The sequence below is a fragment of the Engraulis encrasicolus genome, chromosome 5 (assembly GCF_034702125.1).
Source record: "Engraulis encrasicolus isolate BLACKSEA-1 chromosome 5, IST_EnEncr_1.0, whole genome shotgun sequence".
Lineage (NCBI taxonomy): Eukaryota > Metazoa > Chordata > Actinopteri > Clupeiformes > Engraulidae > Engraulis > Engraulis encrasicolus.
This window is the reverse complement of record NC_085861.1, coordinates 18700717-18719372: the sequence shown is the minus strand read 5'-3', so window position 1 is coordinate 18719372 and position 18656 is coordinate 18700717. Positions and strand designations below refer to the sequence as shown.

General features: G+C 43.2%; 1 protein-coding gene across 2 annotated transcripts; it reads right to left on the bottom strand.

Annotated features, from left to right (window-relative positions):
- Window positions 1-347: 347 nt before the first annotated feature.
- Window positions 348-17804, bottom strand: lpcat3 (lysophosphatidylcholine acyltransferase 3). 2 transcript variants are annotated; one of them, XM_063198831.1, is made up of 13 exons: window positions 17663-17804; window positions 16463-16570; window positions 15128-15234; window positions 14605-14698; window positions 14137-14174; window positions 12594-12772; window positions 10165-10273; window positions 9468-9554; window positions 8009-8175; window positions 6454-6601; window positions 4043-4198; window positions 2444-2574; window positions 348-1790 (listed from the first exon to the last, which is right to left on the bottom strand). In XM_063198831.1, the coding sequence occupies exons 1-12, from the start codon at window positions 17745-17747 to the stop codon at window positions 2464-2466; spliced, it is 1389 nt and encodes a 462-aa protein (XP_063054901.1). In that variant the 5' UTR covers window positions 17748-17804; the 3' UTR covers window positions 348-1790; window positions 2444-2463. The 2 variants fall into 2 exon arrangements, with proteins under 2 accessions (XP_063054901.1, XP_063054903.1); XM_063198833.1 differs by lacking the exon at window positions 17663-17804 and having other exon boundaries at window positions 15128-16344; window positions 16463-16542.
- Window positions 17805-18656: the final 852 nt, after the last annotated feature.

Here is an 18656-nt window from a genome sequence, read left to right as displayed (position 1 = left end):
CCGTCAACCCACGAGATAGGCTACTCCCCTTCTTGACAACGCACTGTGCGCTTTGCTTTACGGAGCCTGCTGATGCCACTGTGGGCGCGTGGGGTCCATGGTGATATATTGCATGTCAAGGACTAACCGCATAATATTAATTCCCATTTTGTGGCTATTAAATGAGTGACAAGCAGTGATGGTCTAGCTGTCCACTCCTTTCAACACTTCTAATCCTCCCGGACTGCAAAATGACGTCACATCGCCCTCCATTCCGGACCGATGGGCCAGCTTGGACGGTTCATAACCACAAGACTCAAAACAACTCACGCGACCATTATTTTTTTTAATCCAGCATTTTAATGAACATTACAAAAAGATCTCATTCAAAATTATTTCCTTGTTTTTCTTTTCGTATTTTTTTTTTTTACATTTGGTAGGAATAAGGCAAAGTAGTCTCTGGAATAACAACATTGAAATCACATCAGACTGAATTTTAAAATCCGTGAGTATAAATATAATAAAATATTGTCATTGCTACAGTGAGGTCCTGCTCCAGTTTGACTGTAGGTGAGGATCGATCTGGCCTCCTCACTGAAGTTTGCTGAGCATCCTTGTGAACTTTCTTCATACAAAAACAGTGTGGTTTTGGTAATTAGTTTGAAGAGGATTTGTAGTTTTTGCTTTGTGCTCCAGTTCAAACAAGAGACAGTTAACTAAGTGAGGAAGCTGTAGGGTCCATGGAGCAAAAAATAATAATCAAATGAACCAACGAACAAGAACGGTGCAGTGGAGAGAAGAAGGATTTCAAAAGGATGTGAGTGGAATTAAAACATAACAATCCCTTTTCTGAATTTTCATCTAAAAGCTATAAAACTACCCCCACCAGCAGTTAACCAATCAAGTCTTGAACCACAACAAAAATGATAAAACAACAACAACAAACACATTAAAACATTCATCAATAAGGCAAGGCAATTTTCATTCTTTTGTGTCTGTTGTCTCATGTATGTTACAGTGCTTAGTGTGAGTCTGAAAATTGGCGAGGGGGGTTTTCTTCGAAGGAAAAAAAAAACTACACTAAGATAGTCGTTCCCTGTGAAACAGCAGCAATCTCTTATTCTGTCTTCCAGAGGCAGAACTGTATGCGACATGGAGCCTGAAAGTGCCATATAGGTTTGGTGCCCTCAGCTGCCACCATATCCTTCTCCACGGGCAGGGCAGGGCAGGGCAGGGCAGGGCAGGGCAGGGCAGGGCAGGGCAGGGCAGGGCAGGGCAGGGCAGGGTGTGAAGATGTGAGGCTGGGCCCCGGGTCCCGAAGCCTCTTCTGGGCCGCAAACACCTGCGGATGGCTGTGGCGTCTCCACAACCTAGCCATAGATCTGATGGGGGAGGCCTTCCACTCGTTCATCACAGCAACCTTCCCCCTTTCTTTCTCTTTCTCTTTCTCCCCCTCACTCGCTCGCTGTCTTCTTCACGCGCTCATATCTTTCTCACATGGAGAAATGCAAAAAAAAAGAGAAAAAAAACATCACTGGACAGAGATGATGGGCACAGAATCCTCTGCCTGGGCAATTGTCTCTCTCTCATTTTCCCTCAATCATTGTCCCCAATGAAGCAAAACAAATCAAAAAGCAAACAAAAACAAAAAATATTCTGTATATATATATATATGAAAAGAGGAACAATCTGTACATGTACAGCTTTATATACATGTATAAATTACTAAAGGCCTAAAACACTTTCATGTTCATCATCAGAGTCTTGTCTGATTTCCCTTCAGCTTACGGCAGGGTCCCAAATAAAGAGACCTGAGAGGGAGAGAGAGAGAGAGAGAGAGAGAGAGAGAGAGAGAGAGAGAGAGAGAGAGAGAGAGAGAGAGAGAGAGAGAATAAGAACAAATCATCTAATGACCTTCACACAGTCTAGTAGGTATTGTAATGTAATAATGTAATAATTGAACGAGGCATTTCTGAAGGAAAAAACACATGATAAATGCATCAGGGTCATGCTGGCCATGGCTAACGGTGGATATCAATATCCATAATCTCGCTAGCACGTATAATATTGAACACATGAATGCACATTTTTACCTCCGCCAAGGAGGTTATGTTTTCGTTCGCGTTTGTCTGTCTGTCAGCAGGATAGCTATAAAAAAAAGTTCTGCACGGATTTTGATGAAATTTTGTGGAGTTGTTGGAAATGATAAAAGGAAGAAGTGATTACATTTTGGTGGTGATCCAGATCACGGTCCCAATCCAGGACTTAAAAAAAAATGATTATTCACCATTGTGGGATAGGGCGAATTTTGGCATTCCAGTTTTTAACACCACAAAAACAAGACAGAAAGACTTGAAAATAAAATGTGGTTGTAACATAGTCAAATATTCTATCAAACAGCTTCCTTGGCGAAGGTCTGTACTCTGTACTCTCTGAGTGCATTTCTAGTTAAACATGCATTTACCATTAGGTTTGTTTTGTTTTTCACTCCTGCTTCTTCTCTTTCCGAGGCACCAGCGCCTTACGGAGGTATGGCAGGGCGAGATAGGCAACGAAGAAAAATATGTGACCACAGAAATATACAGACGAGTACACCTGCAAAGACAAAAAAAGGCCAGTGTTAATAATGTCACATTGGAAAATAAATAAGTGCCATGTGTCTACTGACTGAACAGTCTTGTCATATTATAATAACCGCTCAACCTTCACCTCCTTTGACAGGCGGTGGTGGCAGCTGCCTTACATGGCACTATATAGGCAATTAGCGCTTTATCAAACACCAGAGAATACACATATGGTAATTTCATGCATAATTTAAATATCATTAGATGCGTAAAGTCTGTATTATTCTTCCCATTTCGGAGCATAGGGGCAATATACAGTTGAGTCACTAGAGGGAGCCAGACAGTGAAGCCACGTCGTGGTGCTGACAGTAGTTTGCACAGGCTATTTTAGGGAGTTTGTTACTTCAGACTTCCCTCACATATGACATTTACAAAGTGTGACCATACTCATGCTATACCTTTTCAACGAACCACAATAAGTTACGGATATTATGAGAGTGGCAGTGGATGTGATGCATTCAGTGTTTATTTCACTTCAGAGGTTTTTAGGATACAGAGGTAATTGCATTTTGGGGTAGAGACACCTCATTTTGCGTTTTCAATACAATAGTCTCACTGTGTACAATGCACTTTGCATTATATCCACATTACAGATTTGGTTATTGTTGTAGATGACACAGTCACTGCACAATGTTTACCTCAAGAGACATCATAGAACCCAACATCAATTTTATCAATTGCCTCAATTGAATATTCCAGGCCAACACACTCCCAACTTTCTGTTCATGGATGAGAATGCCTCACCACACTGAGCTAGAATTGTCACAGCTCGACTTAAGGAAGTGGGAGTTCCTCATATGGTGTGGCCATTAATGACCTGAACCCCATGACCTGAAACCCCACAGGGGACGTCAGCTGATGCAGAGACTGGAGGACCTCACCACACTCACCCCACTCACCCCACCCCCCACTTGACCTGGCAGGACTGCTTTTGACATTTGCGGAAGCGTGGAACAGAACACATTGCCTCAGCTCAGAACAGCTAGTGAGGATCATAAGATGTTGCTCTCAAGCGGTCATTGGGGTAACTGCAACTGGTGGAAACACCCACTACTGAAATTTAAAATTGTTGTTATTTAGGGGTGACATTCTTATTTTTTTCAAAATAATTGGGGTAATAGGTATTAAACTAATGAAAATTCTCACTCATTATGGGTGCCATCAAAGGGACCTTTTACTGAATTCATTAAAATTCATACTAAATAGGGAAAGCACTCACGAAAAATAACAATAACCCTAACTTACAGAGAGAGAGAGTGAGCGAGTGAGAGAGAGCGAGTGAGAGAGAGAGAGAGAGAGAGAGAGAGAGAGAGAGAGAGAGAGAGAGAGAGATAGGTGCGTGTGTGTGTGTGTGTGTGTGTGTGTGTGTGTGTGTGTGTGTGTGTGTGTGTGTGTGTGTGTGTGTGTGTGTGTGTGTGTGTATGTGTGTGTTACTGTACCTTGAGCCACTTGTCGTAGGTGAAGAGGCCGAAGGGCACCAGAGGGTAGCCCATGAAGAGCCAGTGGATGAACTGCTGCACCACGTAGATGGCGGGGTACAGAGGACTGTTGGCCAGCTTAGTCAACACTGGGCTGTCCTTCACCAGCGCCATGCCCTGCAAAACACACAGTCAGGAATCAAAATTAACACCAGCCAACCGGCTCGATTTCAATTTGGCTGGTAGAAAAGACCAACTTATTAGCCACTTTGAGTATTTGACCCATTAGTGCGTGTGTGTTAGGCTAGTAAGTTGGTGGGTGAAGTCATGGTTGGCCTTGCCATACATAAGCTTCACATGGGAAATCTCACGCTGTTTCGCGCAATCGTTCTGATCTGAAAGACAGCATGGCAGCTGCCCTAAGTGAAAGTCCACCTGGAAAACTCCAACTCCCATTGTCATTGCGACAGCACTCCACAGCACACAGTGCTCACTGCAAACAACAAAATTGCAAGGGGGCAGCCCCCAATGGCAGCCCCAAGGGAGCAGTGCCGAGAGAAAGTACCATGCTCAGGGTACCTCAGTTATGGAGGAGGATGGAGAGAGTACTGGTTAATAACGCCCCCCACCAACCTGGCGGATCGGTTGTTGAACCGACAACCTTTGGGATACAAGTCTGACGCCCTAACCGCTTACCCATGACTGTCTAAGAGTGAGGGCCTGGGCGGGGGAGCCAATCAAGAGAGCGGGGAGGGGTGGAAAGGCTTGAGAAACAGAAATTTGCATTTTGTTTGAATAGCTAAAACTGACGTGATTGGCTAGGGGCAACGTAGTATATGCCAAATGAATGATACATTCGTAAAGCCTAATTAACTGCCATGGGCAATTGTAAACTACACCTTTCCTACGAGAATTGCATAGGTAGCCTCCAGACTCTCACTTGTGAGATCGTTGTTTTTGCCAGGCTACCGGCCAAGTGGGGGAGGGATGAGGGATACACATTTCAAACTTCAACAGAATGCAACCCTCCCAACAGTAATTGTTTCACAATGTTACTACAAACGTTAGTGATTGAGTAAACTCAGACGCAGAGTTCGCACCTCCTACCAGTGCTCGTTTCTCAATTTGGCCATTCCAGACCCTCTATGCAGAAGAAAATAGTACAGAGGATACTCAGAAAACAGAAACTCGGGAGGCGCTGCAAGGATCTAGTAGATTTTCAACACAGGTGCTCAACAGTTTTTGTGGGTAACAAATGTCAAAAAAGAAGAAAGATAAGGAAACAGTTTGCTACAGTTTCCTCATCTTTCTTCTTTTTTGAGTAGTATAGAGGATGTTAAGATCAAGCTAAGTCAGTGACACCTTCAGGCTAAGTAAATCCCTCCTCTTCTAACCACATTCTTTTCATATCAACTGTGGCTTGGAATGAGGATCAGTTCTTTCTCTGCCCAAATCTGAAATCCACATTCCACATGTTGGGCAGAGCCAACATTTGAATAGCCCGTTATCATTATTTGCTTTAAAAGGTCTGTTGGATTTCCACCCTCCAAAATCTCTACCTACGACACAACATCAAACTTTAACAAAACATACTAATTCATTCAGGTTACACTTGAAACGTGACACATAGAAAACTCAGAAAGTCAGGGTAAATCCATTAAACAAAGGCCCCCCATATTAGATATACTGACACTGAATCTAGTCAATGAAACCCCAGAGATTCATTCAGTTTCTTTTCCATTAATTTAAGTAGTTCAGTCCTTTAAAACCGCATACATTCTTGCTAGAAGACACCTTTTACTTGACCTTTAGAACTGGACAGGTGCATTCAGAAGACACAAGAGATGCAAATAAAAAGAATACCAGTAGAACAGGCTGTGCCTGTACTAAGACGTAGCAGTGAATACTTTATATTTCCTGTGCACTTTGTTTCTACTAGTGATGTCGGCTATATGTCCTCAGTTGTAAGTCGCTTTGGTTAACCAAGTTTGACAGGCGGACAAAGATGCGTCCACGTGTTGCTTATTGATATAAATTAATGAATACAATTCAATGTAACGCAAACAAGGGCGACAAAGATCTTGTTTAGGCCGATTTAAAGAATGCGTTTAAGACGGACAGACCGGCGGACGGACGGACATAACCTCTTGTAGAGATGCTAGGACGCATCTAAAAAAGGTTTGACTTGCTTGAAGAAGGTCAGTAGACCGAAACGTTGCATTAAACCATGCAAATGTGAACAGTGTGCGGGAGCTTTCTTTACTTTAACGTTGGTGACTTTGGGGTTCCACTCCTACGCACCTGACCAAGGAGGTGTGCCGGAATTCTCCACTTACTAAGGACACATCTAAAAAAAAGCGTCTGCCAAACGCAATGCAATGTAATGTAATGCAATGTAATGTAATGTAAATGATGAAGAATTGAGCCATTACCGTCTTCTCCACATTGACTATGATGAACTCCATTGAGAAGCAGAGCAGGTATCCAGAGTGGAGGCCGTGCCAGATAGCCAGGAACACCAGGGAGGCAAACTGAGACACCAGCTTGTTCCCCAGGAACTTTAATCGCTTAAATATATGCCTGGACACACACAAACACAGAAACACAGACACACAACAAAGAAAGGTTAACTTGGACTTAAGAGTAGGTTGTGAGAGAGGTAAAAAGAAAAACAACAACAACAAAAAATCAGTCAAGCTTAAGACTTTTCTTTCAGACACTTTTCTAAATATAATTGAGTCTCGTCATACAGGCAAAACATACACAAGATACATATGCAGTGCAACTAATCACAACTAATCCCATTGAGTGCATTTATATGCACTTCAGTATCTCGAATATGACCGGGATATTAAAGTATCCCAAATTTGTGTTTGAACATATATTTGAACATAACACCTTTTCCCGACTGCAGTATCCCGGGTGAGCCCTTATACGTATCCCGGATAAGCCCTTATTTGGCACTTTGAGAAATCAGGACATGCTAGGTGGAGTACAGACATATACAGTTTGTATTAAGTGTTGTATACACTAGGTCTTCCTGACTGAGGAGACAGGTGCCTCCTCACGTAATGGATAGGCAATGTGGCAGTCTTAATGAATGGAGTGACGTGACCTGCGTAACAGGACCTGATTGGTCCAAGCTAGCCAACCGAACTTTGCATTTGAATTGTGTTTGTAACTTCGCCTGAAGAAGGTCAGAAGACCGAAATGTTGTTTTAAAGTTTGCTGGTGGAATGGACAGTGTGGAGGATTTTTTTTACACTTGTATTGTTGTTAAGACATCTAAAGGAGATGGCCACTGATGCGTTAGCGTTAAGATATCTAAGGGAGATGGCCACCCATGTGTTAGTGTTAAGATATCTAAGGGAGATGGCCACCCATGTGTTAGTGTTAAGATATCTAAGGGAGATGGCCACCAATGTGTTAGTGTTAAGATATCTAAGGGAGATGGCCACCAATGTGTTAGTGTTAAGACATCAAAGGGAGATGGCCACTGTTGCGTTAGTGTTAAGACATCAAAGGGAGATGGCCACTGTTGCGTTAGTGTTAAGATATCAAAGGGAGATGGCCACTGTTGCGTTAGTGTTAAGATATCAAAGGGAGATGGCCACTGTTGCGTTAGTGTTAAGATATCAAAGGGAGATGGCCACTGTTGCGTTAGTGTTAAGATATCAAAGGGAGATGGCCACTGTTGCGTTAGTGTTAAGATATCTAAGGGAGATGGCCACTGTTGCGTTAGTGTTAAGATATCTAAGGGAGATGGCCACTGTTGCGTTAGTGTTAAGATACCTAAGGGAGGGCCCTACTGTGGCCCCAACTCATCTACTATGCGACAGTCTCTCCCTCCCAACTCACTTCCTCTCTCTCCTCCACTGTCCAGTCTGATAATAACCAATAAAGGCTTGAAAATCACTTAAACACTTAAGAAAAGAGATGGCCACCCATGCCTTAGTGTTAAGGTGTCTAAGTGATATCTGTGCCCACCTGGCCACCCATGCGTTAGTGTTGGTGTTGAAGGAACTGATGGTGCCAGTGAAGAGGGGCGTGGTCTCAAACATCCACATCTTGATGTTGGCGCAGGCGTCCCATTGGTGCTCGCCCTTCTCGTTCGTACCGTTGTAGCCGAGCCCAACGAGGATACACACACCCTCCTGAGCAACACACACACACACACACACACACACACACACACACACACACACACACACACACACACACACACGTGTGGATGGCATACAGACAAAATAGGTCCTCATTACAACTGCACCTTGACAATGACATTAAAATATGGGCTAATGAAAACACAAAAACCTGAGTCATTGGGGAGCGTCTCTATTCTTATGTTGTGCTCAACGCATCAATTAGGCCACGAGGACAGCAGTGTGCTGAGGAAAATAGCTGGCGATTGTGTTTTGTTCAAGAAAGCACTGAAGACAATAACAGGTTGGTTGCAGCCATTGGGGTTTTCTCCATAAACTGGTTCCACTCCAAACAACCTCTCAGGTGTCAAAGAAACCTCTGACCTCTGCTACGTTAGAGTTGGAGTTGGACAATGGTATGTTGGAATGCTGCATGGGTGTAAATTCTTGTCTTGGTGCCCTTTGTTATGGCAATTCCAGATTAACCCATTGATGCCCAAAGCACTTGCAAAAAAGGCTGCTGAATGCCTAAGCCCTCTTTAAGACAAGGTACCCTCAGCCTACAAAACCTGAAATATCTCAGCCTTTGAAGCACATCAAAACATGCCATAAGTTGCATTTAAAACGCTAAGATCCTCATCTTGCATTAGGATGTGTTCATTCAGCTCATTCAGGGCCAATGTTGCGCAACGCAACATCCAGCATCAATGGGTTAACAGCGTAGGTAATATTTGGGGCACTCAATATTAAAATACAATCTTCCTTAAGGTGAATCACAGAAATGTCAACGATGTAGAAAATGGATTGCACTCAAATCCTTCTTAATCTTTTTTTTGTCTGTCTATTCTCTCGTGTCTGCAGGGAGCAAGTAGACGTTTTGGCTGCAAGAGCCTTCACCACTGTGCTCAATATTGCTGCAATATTTTATTCTTTGGCTACAAAACATGCTAATGCGTTTCAGCCCACTACAGTATGCCTTCTTCAAAACGAAATGCACTGGCATGTTTTTGTTGCCAAAAGAATAAATTGCTGGGTCAATTTTGAATGCCTCAGCCGTATCTTCCGTAGTATTTTACCTCTCAAGAGCAAATCATTCATCTGACCACCTGACTAAGCCACTCATTCAGGGGTGGATTTCTCAAAACCGTAGTTGCTAACCACATTAGCTACTTTGTTGTTTGCAATGCAATTTGCCATTGGCAACTACCCAAGTTGCTAACTGGCCAACAACTACGCTTTTGAGAAATGCGCGCCAGGAGTGTCTGTCTGAGCAGCACGACCCCAATGCTTGAACTAATACGTACTGAGATGAGCCAGCAGCTGACGTATTTGTACAGGTAGAACTTGGCCCACAGGATGATGAAGACGCAGCGGTACCAGAAGGGCTGTGCCTGGAGTGGGAGACGGGAATGGGGGAGGGTGAACAGAGCAAAGGAGAAAAAATTAGGATTATTCAATTGAGTTTCAGCTTATTGTATTGACAGACTTGGTTGTGTATGTGAAAACAGTATACTGCCCTACAAAGCTGAAGCTGCCGTTACTACGCTAACATTGAAAATCGGAAAAATGTATTGAAAGCCTTGGTTTTAGGTTGGACATTGTAGTTACTGCAAATTTGACATAGCAATATCTCTAAACCGTGATAAATTTGGACCACAGGTCTGTCACAAGCTACAGGAAGAGTAATGAAGACCATTTCCGTCTAAACTCAATTTTGACAAAATGTATAGTTACTGCACTTTGACTTTGTAGGGCATTGTAGTAATATCCAGGGCTCTAAAGCAACTTTTTTCATCACCAGCCAAAATGGCTAGTAGCCTAGATGTTAATCCTTCTAGCCAAACACACACTCAGTGCCTAGTGAGTTGGTCTTTTCTACCAGCCAACCTGAAATTTCACCAGCATCTGGCCGGTTGGCTGGTGTTAATTTAGAGCCCTGGTAATATTATTTGTTTTTTGGTGTTGGTATTGTTGGTAGTGTAACAGTGTAATATAACAGACCTCGAACTCATCTGTGAGATAGTAGGTGTCAGGGTAGTGGGGCGCTCCTATGGTGAACATGGTCAGGCAGAACAGGCCCAGGAGGAGGCGCTTCACTGCAGGCACCACACTGGGGACGGATATCAGCAGAGACAAACGTGTAAGTTCAGGTTTTATTTAGCCATATCAACAATATAAAATAGAGTTGTTAGGAATGTTATTTGGTGTGCTCACACATACAACAACACAACTAAAGAAACAAAGGGGGGTGTACTGTACATAAATAAATATTCAGGGAATGACATATTTAAAGTGCATGGGATGTACAGAAATGTAGTGACAGTGCAAAGTAAACAAGGAGATAGGAAGGCCACTGAGGGGGGCAGGAAACACCACTGTAGCAGAGTTCTCATTAAAAACCAAATAGTGACATTGTGGCTACGATAGTTATTTGTAGGGATGCACAATACCACTTTTTTTGAAAACCGATACGAGTACGAGCACGAGCACATTAATGCCTGTACTTGCTGATACTGGGTACCGCCGATACCGATACTTTTACTCACAACATATAATGAAAATGCCTTTTTATTCCACCTGTGGTATTTCTTTTACTTTCCATTTCCATGTAGATTCAGACTTACGCTAGTAAATGTATGAGACAGCACATTTTTCCTCATGTTGCTTTCAAGTCAATGGAATGGTGATGAGTTGTTGCAATGTGTCATGTAATAGCAGTATCGGTGCCTCGTTTGACGAGTACGAGTACGAGTATTATGAGCAAGTATCTGGGTCGATACAGATACCAGGATCGGTATCGGTGCATCCCTAGTTATTTGCAACCTGTCTGAGTGGGGGCAGGAAATACTGTAGCAGAAGTGGCTCAGGGCGTTTCATCAAAAAACGAGAGGAAAAAAAAGCTACAAAAAAGACAGTGTAGCTGGTAGAACAGTAATTTGCAATCTGGCTTCAGACTGAGGTCACCATCCAGCAGGGTTGCCAGATGAGGCTTATGATTTCCAGCCCAAAAAAATTCTCAAAACCCTCCTGGAAGCACTAAATCAAGGCCCAATTATATTGATTTCTATGGCCAAAAATTGGGCGTTTTTTCCTCCAAAATCCATTTTTTCCCTCACAAGGCCATCCTAAGCAGCCCAATTGGGCGGGAAACCGCCCAATCTGGCAACACTGCCATCCAGCACTGAGCTTCTGGTATACAGCCATCAAACAGATAAGCTGATTCCACTCAGGAAAGAAAGAGTCATTTGGTGTCGAATCAGTCACTTTAAAACTTCATCAGTAAGGATTTGAAAGGAAACTGGGTATGCTGATGTAGTCATAAGCACAATTCTTGCAGTACAACCTAGTGAGATAGTGAATAGAAGGGCGAATCAGTACATATTTTTTTCTTGTATATCCTTTTAACGGATATCACAAAAGAGACACAAATGGAGTCTCTGAGTTATGAGAGACTTCAAAAATTAAAGGACTTAATGTAAAAAATATATAGGAAAAATAATCACAACTCAGTCTGAAGTGCATATTTCCTTTAAAAAATTGATATTATGACCATATCGACACATTGTCCAGTGATTACAGAGTTGCTGCGCTGCAAAGCAGGGACGCCCACACACAGTGAAATGAAGGATAAGAGATTAAGTTAGGCCAACTGTACCAACCCAACATAGCCTGAGAGCCCTGGCTGCCCATCTGGAGCATTACACAAAAAGCTTCAACAACAACCAATTGTTTGCTGCGACTCTCTAAGCAGCATGACAGACAAGCGGTCAATGTGTTGCTGGGGTAACCTCATGCCATTTCTCATGATGTGTCCTCAAATCGAATAAGTTCCTTGCCATCATTGTCTTGTCTATCTGTAAATTGGTTGCCGTTGTGCACATGCGTTCCAAAATGACCAGGGTGAATTGACGTGCAACTTTCACATGATGACTACATACCATAACAGGGTCAAAGGACATGACTGTGTCAGGCACTGATTATGGGGTGACCGAGATAACTGTATGTGGCAGCGCTAGCCATGATTGGGATATCTTTTCCTATCTCCTCCACAGTTGACAGCATTGGGCGAGTATCTATAAGGTGACAAGAGGAGTGCTCACACATACATGCGGCCCACCTCCGTACACAGTGTGGCCCTTACATGGATAAAACATGACTTTAAAAAATGATGAGAAGATTTTTCTTTTTTTTTTAAACCACCACTGAAGTAATTCATTGTAATTATACTGTTGCCCGATAGAGAACACTCCTATCCCAAACAATATCGATAGTCAGTGAGCAACCAAATGCACCTCGAACTCCCCGAGTTGCAGACAGATCCGTGATCATGTGACCCTCCGATGGTGGCGATAAAAAAAATGTGGCCCTCCTCAACATGACAGTTGCCCATCCCTGATCTATAGAATGACAAGAGACAGGATGAAGCTCACCTGTTGGGTAATTCTCCTGGAGTGTCCGAGAGTTGTCCAGATGTAAGCTGCTGATAGCGACGCAGTGTAAACTGGGGGCCCACCAGGAAGCCTCCGTAGAAGTAGGAGAAGCCACACACCTCCAGCAAGGAGGGGACTTCGGACAGTGCACCATTCTTCTGCTCGGCACTCAACTGAGACTAACGTACGGAGAAACAGATATGGAAGAAGATTGCAAAAAAAAAACAACAACAACAACAACAACAACAACAAACAAGGGCCAAAGCAGAGATTCAAGCAGAGACTCAAAAATAAATAAGTAACCAACATACAGCTATTCATATGAAAATATACTGTACACTCATTCCTAACAGGGAAACATCAGTATGCCCAAGAAACCACCAGCTCTATAGCGTCCATTCAGTGTGACTGCCCAATCCATACCATTTCCACAACTGCATTCACATACACCTACCTTCAGAGGAAATAAATTTGTCAAATCCGACATATCCATTGATTTTGTTGTTTGGATAATGACAGTATTGAGGATATGATAAAAATGGACAGTCACAGCACAGAGGCTGCTCTCCTCACCCATTCATCCACCTTGGACCATCGCCATATGCAAATACCAGCGTGTAACCACAAATGCAAAGATTACCACCAACTCCAACCACAGCGGCACAATGGCTTCATTTGCTCTCCACAGAAACACTATTCACAGTTTCGGGAAACAGAGCAAAGAAGGGCAAATTATCTCCCTTTTTACAGGAAAACAACACAGATGGATGACCAGATGTAGAATTTATCAACTGATTTTTTTTTTGGGCCTCGGAGAGAAAACAATGATATTATCCATTCCCAATGTCCCAATTAGTGTTGAGGCTTGCTTTTTGTGTCATGGGGGAGGTGTTTATTTTTGGCTTGAGGATAACCCCAAGAAGGTTCAGACTAATCTGACTCTGAAGAGCACAATGGGAATTACATGGGGAGAGCAGCCTGACACGGTGGGGAGTCACACCAGAACACGACGAGAGGAGGAGGAAGAGAAGGAGAAAAAGAAAGGCAGTGAAAAACCAACAAAGAGTCCTAATGAGGAGAGAAAGAGAGAAAGAGAGAGAGAGAGAGAGAGAGAGAGAGAGAGAGAGAGAGAGAGAGAGAGAGAGAGAGAGAGAGAGAGAGAGAGAGAGAGAGAGAGGGAGAGAGAGAGAGAGAGCGAGAGAGAGAGAGAGCAGGACGAGGAGAGGGACATTGTGTTCATCTGCGGCTATAGCCAGGTTACAGTCAGCAACTGATTACCAAATGCTTACAGACTGCAACAGTTTAAACATTAACACTATGCCTTACTTTAGCAATTCAAAGCAAGAGCTCCCATGATATAAATTCAACCCTCCCATCACATATTCCCAAACTAACCACACAACAAAAAAGCAACAACATTCTCGAGAGAGGGTTAACAAGTAACAAGATCAGGTGAAGAAGAGGATGAAGCAAACACAGGATGGCACAGATAAAGACGTCACAGAGCAGGGTCAGTGATGGAATAGGTGGGAATAAAACTCACTGGTTCTTTTCCACCGTCATAGTAATCAAATGACAAACCTGCAATCAGAGAATGCAGCGGCAATCAGACACTAAGGCATTAAGAGCACTACGATTACCATGAGCAGTCAGACTGCAGTGCAGAAGATGGTGACACGTGTGCCTGGCTGCTCCCCTGCCAATCCACAACAGGGAATGCCAAAAGCACGAGCACTCGCAATCACACATCATTAGTGGCTATCTTAGTAGGCGTTAGTTTGTATGTATACACACACCATCTAATAATATACAATTGAAAACCAAAATATAGGATTCAGAACAAGAGTAACTATGTTAATAGATTAATGCGTGTAGATTTTAAATAAAAAAACAAGCACAACCCAGGCAAAAGAAGGACAACAAAACACAAGGCAGCGTGTCCATAGACAAAATGAACTGGTCTATCTTAACGTTTCTGTCATTTTAATGAGAAGTTATCAAGAAAACATACCAATCAGTTTGAGTGTGAGGACACAGTGTGGCATGGTCCATTTAATATCATACTCTTCTGTGGCAGTGTAGTAATATCCTACCAGTAGGTATGTCTGTGGAGAAGAGATCAGGGTGTCATTCAATCACACACAAAACACCCCCCCCCCCCAAGAAACTAGGTCAATTTGTGTGCACGACAGAACAAAACAAATCACCACATACATATGCTGCAGTATAACCATAAAGATGTCATGAAGTGCGTATGGAATGGCATTGTCAAGATTGAGATGGAGTGAATAGTGGGACATGGGCCCGCAGAAGAGGGAAAGAGTTCAGGGCTGTCAAGTACACATTCTGTGCATACTCTGCCCAACAAAGAGCTGTGTGGTGAGAATGTGGGCGAGGGATGGGGTGCGAGAGAGAGAGACGGAGGGGGGACAGGAGCCGAGAACAGAATGAGGAGAGGAGGGGGTTGGAGGGGTGGGTGGTGTGAGTCATGGGGAGGAGGTGGTGGTGGTGGTAGTGGAGAATGGCAGCCTCACCATCTGAAAGAGAAAGCTGCTCAGAACGGCTGTCACTGTCCTTCCCATGAGCCTCAGCAACAAGAACTGGATGACAATGCATAATGCAGAATGATATACCTGAGAGCCTGGGGAGTCACGTTATGAGAAGGCAGAGAGAGACAGAAAGAGAGAGAGAGAGAGACGGAGAGAGAGAGAAGGGTAAAGATATAAAAGGAGGGGGGTGTTAGATGTTAGTGCAGTCATGTGTAACCTGTACAACTCAACAGTTGGCTGGCATTCATTCATCCAACAGATTCAGCAGCACAGGGACAGAAAACAAAACAATGGGGAAACTCGGCAGCTCCAGAAAATTCCATGACCACCACGACAAGCCAATCAACAGTTTGATAGTGTCGAAATAAAAGGGACACTCTAAAGGGATCCCACCCAACCCAAGCTAGTGCAATAACAGAGAAGGGAAATGGGGGTAGGGCTGCACAATGTATCGAAAATGTATCAAAATAGCAATATCAAGAGTAGCGATATGTGTATCGCAAAAATGACTTAATTATCGATAACAAGTGAGAATTTTCTGTGCTGTCCAATCCCTAGCTGAATATCAACAAATGTGCGAGAAGCCTGCCACGACCAAAGCTGCATTCCCACACACAGACCGACAAATTGGTGACAAGAAACACTCGGCTATATTTCTAAATATCGTTATCGAGGTATTGCATGCTGTTATCGAGTATCGTTTTTTTTTCTCTGATATCGTGCAGCCCTAAATGGGGGCACCACAAAGTGATTGAACAAACGGGAAAAACACAGACCTGCTGTTTATATTCCAATGCAGCGTTAATGACAAACATACAGAGAGGGGAGAGGAAGAGCACGACATGATGCTTCAGTCACTGATGCACAATGCATTTACATAATCAAACCTTTAGTGGCACAAGCCGAACTTCCTGTCATGCCATGGACCACAGTATCAACTGTTTCCTTCCTCATTGCTAGGCAGCAGTCAGCAAGAGAATGCTTCGGGACACATTGCAGACACCGCACTAACAGTCATGTGATTTTTTTTTTTACCATTGGACGAAAAGTAAGAGCACTGTTGCCTTCAGTCATGCTTAAAACCTGCTGTGCACTTAATTTCACGGCTAATAGCAGAATAACACGACTAATATGCAGTTTCTAAGGACAGCAGCACAATGCACTCACTACCTTTGAAATAGGGAAAAAATACCAACATGTCTCTGTGTCAATACAAACAAAAAACAGACTCGTCAATTGTTTATGTACAGAAAAGCATCTTCTAAATCATTTTTTTCCACACTGCACATCATCCTTTCAGCGCTCGTTTATCCATCTCACCAAAATTAAAAGCTGCCAGAGCCAGGCCAGTGAGAGTGTGGTAGAGGTGGATGACCAGTGGGGACTGACGAAAGAGAAACTTGCGGTAAACAATAGCGAAAGGGTATCCTGGAACAGAAGCAGAGGAGAACAAGCAGGCAGAGAGTTAATATCAACTGTGTGTGTGTGTGTGTGTGTGTGTGTGTGTGTGTGTGTGTGTGTGTGTGTGTGTGCGTGTGCGTGTGCGTGTGTGTGTGTAGGCCTACTGGTTGCTGTAGACAAAAGAAACTGGGTCAAGGAGATGACCTTCTGTTGGCGCATGTGACACCAGTCCGTTTTCAGCCCAATGCCTTTCACAATTGTGCATAAATTGTAATAAAGATGGTGTTCTGAGGCTCAACAGTAGAATACATCCATTTTGCACAAAGTTCAGTAGTACACTTGCATGGAACACAGCTTGACAATCATTTACATCTCAAGGGAGGAGGAGACCTAGGAGTTCCAACACTATCTCACACTACATGATAACACCGATAACGGCGTTTTGTGGTGAAGGTGGGGAAATACGCTAGTCTAGAGGAAACTACAACATGAAATCCTATTTTTGATAACGCTTTCGGGTTCAGCATGGTAAGCTTCGACGTACGTGGTTGGTTGCCTGGTAAATGGTAACAGAAATGTTTTGACTGTTAGAGCTAGCCCACAGACAAGGAATGGTAAATATTTTGGACGCACACACGCTACATCCAAACGCTCCCATGTGTCAGATCAAAGTGCAGCATTACCGACCCTCTGCTTCATTATCTCATGGCGACTCGTATATTGTTATTATATGAATGACAGCGCAGTAAACTCGGAATACATCGGAATATATTCCCAAATAAACACGTTACATGTATCCGATTGGCACTGCCCCCATGAAGCAATGATTATTTAGAATAAATAGCTGTAAAATGTGTACTGTTAGTTGATCTGAAAAATCGTTAACCCTTCATGACCTTGCAAGCTGCTATCCTATAACAGGCAACATATCTGACAGTTGTTACAAAAGGTCTTTATCCTGCTGCGGATAGACTGACAAGCTGACTGTGAGCGGGTTAAGGACTCGGGGACACGTACAGCCATCCTGATCGAGAGAGTGCTGTTTAACTCTCAGACATTACATTTAGCGAATACCAGTCACATAAACAATATCGTTACACTTCCATGAACTACACTTACCCAAAAATATGGAAATCATTAATCGAACAGCCGGTTCTGGAGAACCCAAATATTCTGACAAACCCTCCATCAAGGGAGCCGCCATCTTTCGTATGGGCGGAAGTTGCTCCAATGCCGTTTCCGCGGCTGAGTGAAGTACAAGGGTTCCCTTCTACTTTTTACCTGAGGACTGTGACAGCAGTTCAACACTCTCCACCCCCACCACTCCCCTCACCACGCACTCATTCACATTTTGCTCAACGTCAAAGTTCGGTTTTTTTTCCATGTTAAATTTGTCCCCATAGCTAGTTTTCTGAACCACCCTATTTTAAATGGAAGTTCTTTAATTTGCACATGACATTTGCTGTTTACCCTGTCCCATTGTGCAAGGTATATGGGGAAGCAATTAGGTAATCTAAAAAAATAAAAAAATAAAAAACACAACAACAACAACAACAACAACAACAACAACAACAACAACAACAACAAAAGTTAAACACTGTGCAGTCCAATTACATTGTATTACGGTATTTGCTTGGAGAAGGTTTCCACTTACGTGATCTGCATCAGTAGCCTAATAACACACATGCAGTGAATGTCAAGTCAGGTCTTCATTTTGGATCCGACCAAGTTTACGGAAAGGGTAAACTGCAAAACATATAGTGAATAAAATAGGAAGTATTCTGCAGAACATGTTATATTTAGTAGAGTAGAGTAGAATTTAGAGTAGAGTAGAGTCGATTAGAGTAGAATTTAACCCTCTACTGCCTTGGTCTTCCTTCCAACAAAGGCCCGCGGGCCAAATCCGGCCCAGGCATGGCAAACAATAGGCCCGTCATGAGGTCGTCAGACCAAATGAAAACCTATGTGTGTGATTTTCAATCACTAAAACTTCAGTGAGTCATATCTCACCAAAGCAGTCACAGAGCGTTAGATCTTACAGTCTCATAACAGACATTGACAATAAGGGAAAACGGAAAAGCGAAAACCTGTTCTCTGTCCAGACATCTAAGTT